General features: G+C 49.0%; 1 protein-coding gene across 1 annotated transcript; it reads right to left on the bottom strand.

The window, feature by feature from the left end:
- Window positions 1–1,563: 1,563 nt before the first annotated feature.
- Window positions 1,564–8,039, bottom strand: Nxnl2 (nucleoredoxin like 2). The gene is made up of 2 exons (XM_051143279.1): window positions 7,455–8,039; window positions 1,564–1,844 (listed from the first exon to the last, which is right to left on the bottom strand). The coding sequence occupies exons 1-2, from the start codon at window positions 7,754–7,756 to the stop codon at window positions 1,676–1,678; spliced, it is 471 nt and encodes a 156-aa protein (XP_050999236.1). The 5' UTR covers window positions 7,757–8,039; the 3' UTR covers window positions 1,564–1,675.
- Between the last annotated feature and the right edge of the window lie 631 nt (window positions 8,040–8,670).

Below are 8,670 nucleotides of genomic sequence, written 5' to 3'. Positions count from 1 at the left end.
AAATCTTTTTTTTTTTTTTTTTTTTTTTTTTTTTGAGACAGGGTTTCTGTGTAGCCTTGGCTGGCCTAGATTCACTTTGTAGACTAGGCTGGCCTCAAACTCACAGCGATCTGCCTGCCTCTGCCTCCTGAGTGCTGGGATTAAAGGCGTGCACCACTACACCCAGCTCCCCTCTATTAAAAATCTTATGGGGCTACTGTTACAAATATAGTTGGTCACTGGATGAAATGCCAACGTATAGAACAACTTTATAGCCCTGAGATGTAAGTTATTTTCTTTCTAGGTTATTGTAATACTATTAAAAATAAAAGGGCATGGTAAAGGGCTTGCTGCATAAGTGTGAGGACTTGATTTCGAATCCCCAGAGTCATGTAAAAGCCAGGCATGACTGTCATCTATAGCTCCAGCACTGGGGAGTAGAGTCAGGCGGATATCTGGAGCTCACTGGCAGGCCAGCCTAGAGGAATCAGCGAACTCTAAGTGAGGGACCTCTCAAAAAGTAAAATAAAAGGGGGGGGGGTTGGGGTATAAGTCAGTAGTAGTGTATTGTCTGGCATTCACAGGCCCTGGATTCAATCCTCAGCATTATCCAAAAAGAAAAGAGCTGAGGAGGCTAGAGAGTGGCTCAGAGGTGAAGAGTACTCGCTGTTCTTTCAGAAGACAAGAGTTCAGTTCCTAGCACACCAATGCCAGCTCACAGTTGCCTCTAACTCCAGCTCCAGAGGATTCGATGCCCTCTTTTAGCCTCCTCAGAAGCTTATACACAGACAGACATAACACATAATAATAATAAAAAAATCACAAAAACATAAAAAGGTGATGAGTCCTCAAGGGAGACACTGGGCATCAGCCTCTGCCCTCTGCACACCTACCCACACATGTACGTGCCGCGCGCGCACACACACACACACACACAGAGGCGGGGAGCGGCGGGGGGGGGGGGGGAAGGCTGTGGACTCAATCTCTAATTCCAAAAGAAAATAGGAAAGAGGGAAGAAGATAGTGGGAAAAAAGAAAAATAGCATTCAAAAGAAAGGAAGGAAGGAAGGAAGACCAGAAGAAGAAGGAAAGAAAGAAGGGAAGGAAGGAAGGAAAGTGTGAGAAAAGATAAAGGTTAGAAAAGTCTTCCAAGAGAGATCCTCAGTTAGCAACCACCCTGAAATAAATGAACACCTTAAGCATGGTATTTACCAGCTGGTCTCTCTGTTGGCACCTGGTTTGGTTCAGAAGGAGAAAGAAGAAAATCAGGGCTGCTCAAGGTGTGAATGCCAGTTTATTAAACTACACAGTCTACAAACTTGGATAATAAATCTGATTACCAAAGCATCACTAAAATGTGATAAATCATTAGAAAACGCATCACCCCGTAGATCATTTTACCAAAGAAGTCTGTAGGAAAGGTCATCTTGCATAGATCTCTGATAGCTCACTGCCAATGTGACCTGGAGCCTAGGCACGAGTGGAGAAAGCTATTTTAAAAAAAAAATAATAAAAGTTCCCTGCAAAAGAGCTCTAGGAACCACAGAGGGAGGCTGCAATTCTTTCCGGAGCAGATTCGGCTCTCCACCATAAATTGGTGCCTCTGCTATGAAATCTCCCAACAAATAGAACCAGTAACTTCCTCTTGGAAGACACTGGTCCCCCGCTAGCAGCACCTGCCATGGTCCCTCCAGATTCACCCCAAGAAGTTCTGGAAAACATCGGCTGCTTCCACCCAGTTCTGAAAGCAAGCCAGCCCTCGCTCCCGGATCTGCTTCCGCCCTTTGTTGGTGATTACTGCTCCGTTTGGCTTGATGACCACGAGCTTGGGGATGACTGTGACATCATACCTCCTCTTCAGTTCACTGAGGACAGAAAGGCAGGGGGTTAGCACTGCTGCTGCAGGTCTGAAAGGACCTGTGTAGGTTATTGTGTAGGTTCTGTGCAGACTCTGCCACTTTATATAGGGATGTGACTGCCCTTCAGTTTCAGCACCCACGGGGAATGCAAAAACCAATTCCTTTCAGATACCAAGGACAGCCATACTATATATAAATCTCAAGATACAATCAGGCTCTTTTTTTTTTTTTTTTTTTTAACCTGAGACGGGGTTCCTCTGTGTCATAACCCTGGTTGTCCTAGGCTCACTTTGTAGACCAAACTCACAGAGATCCACCTGCTTCTGCCTCTCAAGTGCCAGGATTAAAGCTGTGCACCACCACACCTAGCTTATAAAACTCCTATAGGACTAAAAATATGACGACCCCAAAGCTCAAGAAACTTGTAGATCTAGCTACTCAGGAGGCTGAGGCGGAGGAATTACTTTAGGTTATACATCTGAGATCAACTTGGACAACACAGCACTTGGAACAAGGCAGGGCCAGATGAAAGCTGACTTAGTGCCAGGGCCTAGTGAAGTGGAGACCTAGGAGATGTAGAGATCTGAGTCAGAGCACCCCTAGCCACTGTCTCCCCAAAAAGTGAAGTCCAGGTTGGTCTACTTTTCTACAACACTAGTGTGTCAGCTGAAAGGAGAGAAGCCCCAACACTCAGCCAAGTCTTCAAAGGCAGGTCAGAGGCTGGGCTGGCCCGAGGAGGGGAAGACGCCTGCCCGCCACCTTCAGCTCTGCCCGCATCTCAGCCTATGAGGCACTGTAATGAGGTCACTGTAAGATCTTTAAGGGTTCTCTTGGGAACGACAAGCTGTAGGTGGAACACCTGCAGCTTCTTTGAGACCAGGTTCTGCTGCGTAAGGTAATGGTAATACATGCTGTCACAGACATGAGGACAAGTCGTAGAGGCTTTGCTTGGCAAAGTTCCAAAAATCTCTAATTTTGTCTGAAAAAAATTACTTTGAAATCCGTTTTTTTCTTCTGAAACTGTCTTTTTCTCCATTTCTCACTTTGACTACGAGCCCTAATGAAATTCACAGAGGGAAAACATTTTCCCACAGAGAACGTTGAAGGAAGGCATCTGGCCAAAGGTTCGAGATAAGGAGAGAATTCTTGGCTCTTACTGTGTGCATTCAGGCAGAAACTGCTTGGAAGAAAGTTAGGACCCTGACATAACAGTACCTGGCTAGATAAAGTTAGATGGAGAAAAGTTTCTTTAGAATTTGCTTTGAGAGCAATGAAGATGGACTTGGAATGTCATTCTTTACAAATATTTTATAATAGAGGGCTCATTGGCAGATAGCCTAGGCTTGGATAGCAAACCTGTTGGCTTGGGACTGGGAGTAAGTCAAGCTTTTTTCTTTACTGGAGAATATTTAGCTCAAGCTACTTTGCTATGACAATCATGTAAATACAATGGCTTTAGCCCAGGGAAATTTAGGATTAAACTTTCCTGAGTATTGTCTAAGAAATAATAATCAGGTTATGCTGACCATTGCTTGGAAATTGATTGATTTTTGCTGTATGCTTTATTGTAGGTTATATAGAACTGTTTGTATTTCCCTGTTAGACTGTTCTCTTCTTTATTGATTTTTGAATGCGCTATTGATTATAAAAGATGGGAAAAATTATGCTGTAATCTGTAATGAAAACATTGAGCTTAACTTCAAATAAAATACTGAGGTTGGCCCAAGGAGTGACAGCAAGCAAGACAGAGACAGACAGACAGACAGACAGACAGACAGACAGACAGACAGTCAGTCAGTCAGTAAACATGTGAGAGAGACAGAAAATTAAGGGTCTCCTGGGCTTTAAAACCTTTCAATTTAGCCACGTGTGCTGGCACATCTTTAATCCCAGCATTTGGGAGGCAGAGGCAGGCAGATAGCTGTGAGTTCGAGGCCAGCCTGGTCTACAAAGAGTCCAGGACAGCCAAGGCTATATAGAGAAACCCTGTCTTGGGGGAAAAACAAAACAAAACAAAAAACTTTCAGATTGTACCATGTATGCCTGGGCTAGTATTTTTTTCCTCCATTTCTCAACCTCTCTTCAACAGCTGGTTCCCACAGCTAGTTGTTTCCTGACGGTTGGTTTCCCTTAACTAGCTGTTCACCGCCTGCTCAATTCTCCCTATCATGGATCCACCAAGACTTTTTCTTCTCTCCTCTTCACTGTTCCTGGAGCTGGTCTGCATGCCTATAAAGTCAGTGCTCAGGGAGCTAGGGCAGAAGAATCTCTTTCTAGAAAGGTAAACCTAGTCACAGAGAATGGGGTAAGATGGAACCTTCAACCTGAGAAAATGCCCACAGCGAGCACTGGTGCCTGCTCCTGCTGTCATCCTCATGCTAAGGTGGTCCCTTGTCTTGGCCACTGGGCTGAGACACCTGGGCAGGGGAGAGAGCCCCAGCCAAGCACCTGAATCTTTTTTCAGAGACATTGGTAATAAATGGCTGCCTCCCTGGGTCGTGTGACACAGTGTCTGTTGCTCTGTCATAAGACAGGGCTACCTTAGAATGCGTCTGATAATTCTGAGAGCAAGGTGAGGGCTCGGGTTGTTTCCTTCCTACAGGGGCATCTATCTTCAGCCATGCGATGGTAACCTAAGGGAGCCACAAGTGATTTTCTTGCTATTAGAAAATTCCTTCCTCCCACTTCCTCAGAATCGAGGGACAGCAGTGGGAAATGGAGGCCTCTGAGGGAAAGCTACACACACAACAGCCCCTTCCTGGCTCACGTCCCAGCTGGGGCCTCTATGATCTTCCCATCCTGCCTTACTCCCTACATCAGGCAGGAACTTCCCCAAGTACCCGCTGGACGTTTCATGCATCTTCATTTCTTCCTAGTGGTGGTTCTTTCTCTTTGGCCCATGACCCGATTCCACAAATTTGAGCTGAGGTAGTGGAACTAAGGACGAAACTCCAGCAATCCCTTCAGAATATTCTACTTTCTGGTCTGCACAAAGCAACAACAGGGTTAAGGAAGTACTGGGAAGGAACAAGGATGGATAGCTAGATTTGCAAAAGGAAAATCCCTCTGGAAATGAAGAGCAGGCTAGCCAGGCCATCCTGTGCTCAGAGGCTTCCCCCTTCCAGTGAGTAGAGAAGGAAGGAAGGCACATGGTCCCCAAAGCCTTTCTCAGGGGAGTCACTATACAGATGGGGTGGCAGGGTGCTAATCACCCATGGGTAGGACATCAGACTGGGTACAAAGGGAAGACCACAGGAGAACCAGACTCTGTTGCTCAGTGGTTCATCTAGAAACCAGGGCAATAGACCAGCACGTGGATCTGTCACCAGCCAACACCGCCAGGAATGGTCAATGTTGAGTGGCAGTTTGGCAGATCTACAGTCATCTAGGAAGACAAATTTCTGGAGAAGTCTGTGGGGAGATTTGTAGGTTGGATTAATGGAGGTAAAAAAAAGAACCCCATTAACTGTGGGAGACCCCATCCTGGGGGCTGGGTTCCCGGACTGAATGAAAAGGAGAGTGCACGTTCACGCCTGCACTCTTTCTCTCTGGATCCAGGCCACACACAGTGACCCAACTCCTCGTGCTTCTGCCAAAACAAAAAGAAAATACAGACCTTTCCTCCCTTAAGTTTCTTTAAGTGTGTGTGTGTGTGTGTGTGTGTGTGTGTGTGTGTGTGTGTGTGTGTTTGGGGGGGGCATGCTGCATGCAGAGGCCAGAGGTATAAGATAGATGTCCACATTACTCTCTTGAGACAGGTTTTCTCACTGACACTAAAGCTGGCTGTTTCAGCTAGACCTGCTGGCTGGCTGGCCAGTGAGCTCCCAGGATCTGGCTGATTCTACCCCTCCATTGCTGGGGTTACATGCATCCAAGTCTGTTTTGTGGGGGTGCTTTTTTTGTTTTGTTTTGTTTTGTATTTGTTTTTACTTAAGTGTCTGGATTTGAACTCAGGTCTTCATCCTTGTGCTCTTCCTCACTAAGCCAGCTCCCCATCCTCCCTTAAGTTACTTTTGTCAAATGTTTTGTCTCAGCAATAAGAAAAGTAATGAGCACAGAGCCCTTTCACAGACTCAGTCAATCCCATTCTCTATGCATCTCCATGCCATCCTCATGGGCAACCCAGAGCCCTATTCTCCAGGGAGGCCTGAGTTCTGTGCCTAATTAGCACCACCGTCACCACCTCAGCTGCAAAACAAGTGTGCCCTGTAAAAGAGACATATAAGTGAGTGCCCGCCCACCAATCGAGTCAAGTCACACTTTAAAGCTCGGTAAGCAGCTCTCAAGCGAGGCCTCATGCAAAGGTTATCAGCTGTCACTTAGACTTATTATCAATGGGATTTTCATGGTCCCAGCATGAGTGAGGCCCCACACCCACCCCAAGGCTAAGCAGCTTCCCTTGGGTCCTCCACATCCGTGGGAATCACCCACCAAATAGAATGAACATAGGAGAATCAGGGGAAATGGCTCAGGCAGTAAAGTGCTTTGCAAACATGAGGATATAAATTGAGTCCTGAAAACCACATTTTTTAAAAAAAAAGCTGGTGCACATGTAATCTGGGGGGGGGGGGGCAGGGGCTCACTAGCCCGCCATCCTAGCTAGCTTAGTGAATTCCAGGATAGTGAGAAGCCATGTCTCAAAAACCAAGCTGGATGACATCTGAGAGAAATAACAGCAGACAGAGGTTGTCCTCTGATCTCTACTGACATGTACCTACAAGCAAGCAACAAGTGTGTGCGCTTGCGCGCACGCGCGTGTACATACACACAGAGAGGGGGGCAGAGAGAGAATATGACAATAAGGGGGCTTCTAGTTATTATAGTTATTAGGAATCTATGGAACATCAAAAAGTTGGCTTTGCTTTGTTTTTATCAGAAAGGATTTGCAGGTGGCACCGCAACTGGGTAAGACCCAGAGTCAGAGGATACTCAGAAACTGACATCTGTTCTAAAAGGGAGAAGGGCTGGAGGCATGTGCTACGGGACCTCCAACTGGACCCTTCCATGCCCAGTCTTGCTCTTTCTCGGCTCTTCTGAAACTCTCGAGCCCTTCCTGCTCTAACATCTGCCCATCACTGGTTCCGCTATATGTACTGTAAAAGCATTACTGCTAATGAAACTTACACGTTCTAGTTAGGAAACGTCATCACTGTAGGTAAAAATGAAATTGCAAAGATGGCCAGCACCTGGTACCTCCCGCTGAGGCCCTCCCCCCTTCTCCCAAAGTACCCCCCCCGCCCCGCCCCGCCACATACACACAAAACACAGCTCTGTGGACAAGGCTGGGGTGAGCAGCTCCCATTCCCAAGTCAGTGGCTTCCTGACCTTCCTCCTGCCCACTGATCAAGGGGCCTAGCTAAGGGATGCTCCCGTCCCCCTCAGCATCCTTACAAGTCCCAGGGCTCCTGAAACACGCGGGTCCCTGAAACCCCAATCATAACTGGCAGAAGCCTGAGCCCCGTGGATGCTGTAACCAAGACTCCGCGGTGTGATTTGAACAGGAAAAAAGAGGCGGGATAGGAAGTTAAGGACCAGCGTCTAAAACTGCAGCAAGGTGAAGAAGAGCAGTCCTGGGGAAGCTAGAGCTCCCGCCCCATGCCCTAGCCCCCTACTCACTGCCGGTAGGGGTCGTGAAAGGGCAGTGCCAGCCAGGCGCCGTGCAAGTCACGCATGAAGTCCAGCATCTCCTCCGCGCTGCGGTCTGCCGACACGAACACCACTTCAAAGGGCGCAGGCCGCCGCGCCTCGCTCACCAGTGCAGTGTAGAAGTCGCAGAGCAGTGGCGTGAAGTCGCGGCTGGGAGAGCACCGGCCGGCCGCGAAGTACAGAGCGACCACCTTGTTCTGTAGCGCCGCCTCGGCCTCCACTACCGTGCCCTCGCGGGTCAGCAGGCGCCGCCCTCCCAGCACGTCCACCATCGCCCCGAAGCCCAGAGTGTGGGAAACTCAGCGGAGAGACCAGCCTCTGAGCTGCGCAGCTACGGATCTGCAGGAAGGGGACGCGGAGCCCCGCCTCCCTCTGGAGCAGCGCACCTTGAGCCTGAGGGAGGAGCAAGCACAGAGGCCACTCCAGAAGCTGTGGCGGCAGCGGTGACAGCTGGTGTCCCTCTCCAGAAGCAGAGCCAAGCCATCAACCTCGCCCACTGTCTTTTTCATCCTGCCTCGCCTATCCGCGACCCACTCTACCCACCCGAGCCCCACATCATCCACCTGTGCCCTGCCAGGCTCCACCTGAGCCCCGCCCCACCTCGCCCACCTGCATCCTGTCTCGCTCACTCGTGACCTTTCCCGACTCCACGATCTCTTCGAATCCTCCCTATGCCACCCGACGCGTGCCCAGCTCCACCCCACCTAGTCCACTCCTGTCCAGTTCTGCCCCGCCCACCAGCCCCGCCCCACCTCGCCCTAAGGAGGTGGGTACTACTAGGGCGTTGCCCCGCCCACTGCCCCCACCTCTCCAACCACGCCACGCCCCTCACGCTCCTTTGGAGAATCTTTCTGCTCCAGATAAGCTTTCCAGGCTCCAGCTAACCACCTCCAACCCTCCCTCCCAACCCAGAAAAACACTCCCTTTAACTTGATTCCCAGTGGGAGCTGTTGTATAGGCCTAGTGCCTCTGAAGAAGGGTGAAAAAGGCAAAGAGCTAGTCTGCTTCTAGCCAGAATAGGTCAGCTGTAGGGAGCCTGGGCTCGTGTGTTCTGGGTGTGTACCTCCACCGAAAATTGAGAGCAGGCCTCAATGTTTCACGAGGAGAGCCAGAGTGTTAAAGATACGTAGGCGCTGTACATGTCCAGAAGTTTTTACACTAAGAAAGTTTCAGCTTTTTGCCAAGC

Source organism: Acomys russatus, chromosome 3, assembly GCF_903995435.1.
Source record: "Acomys russatus chromosome 3, mAcoRus1.1, whole genome shotgun sequence".
NCBI lineage: Eukaryota > Metazoa > Chordata > Mammalia > Rodentia > Muridae > Acomys > Acomys russatus.
Note: the sequence above shows the minus strand (reverse complement) of the source record. Positions and strands in the feature narration are given on the sequence as shown.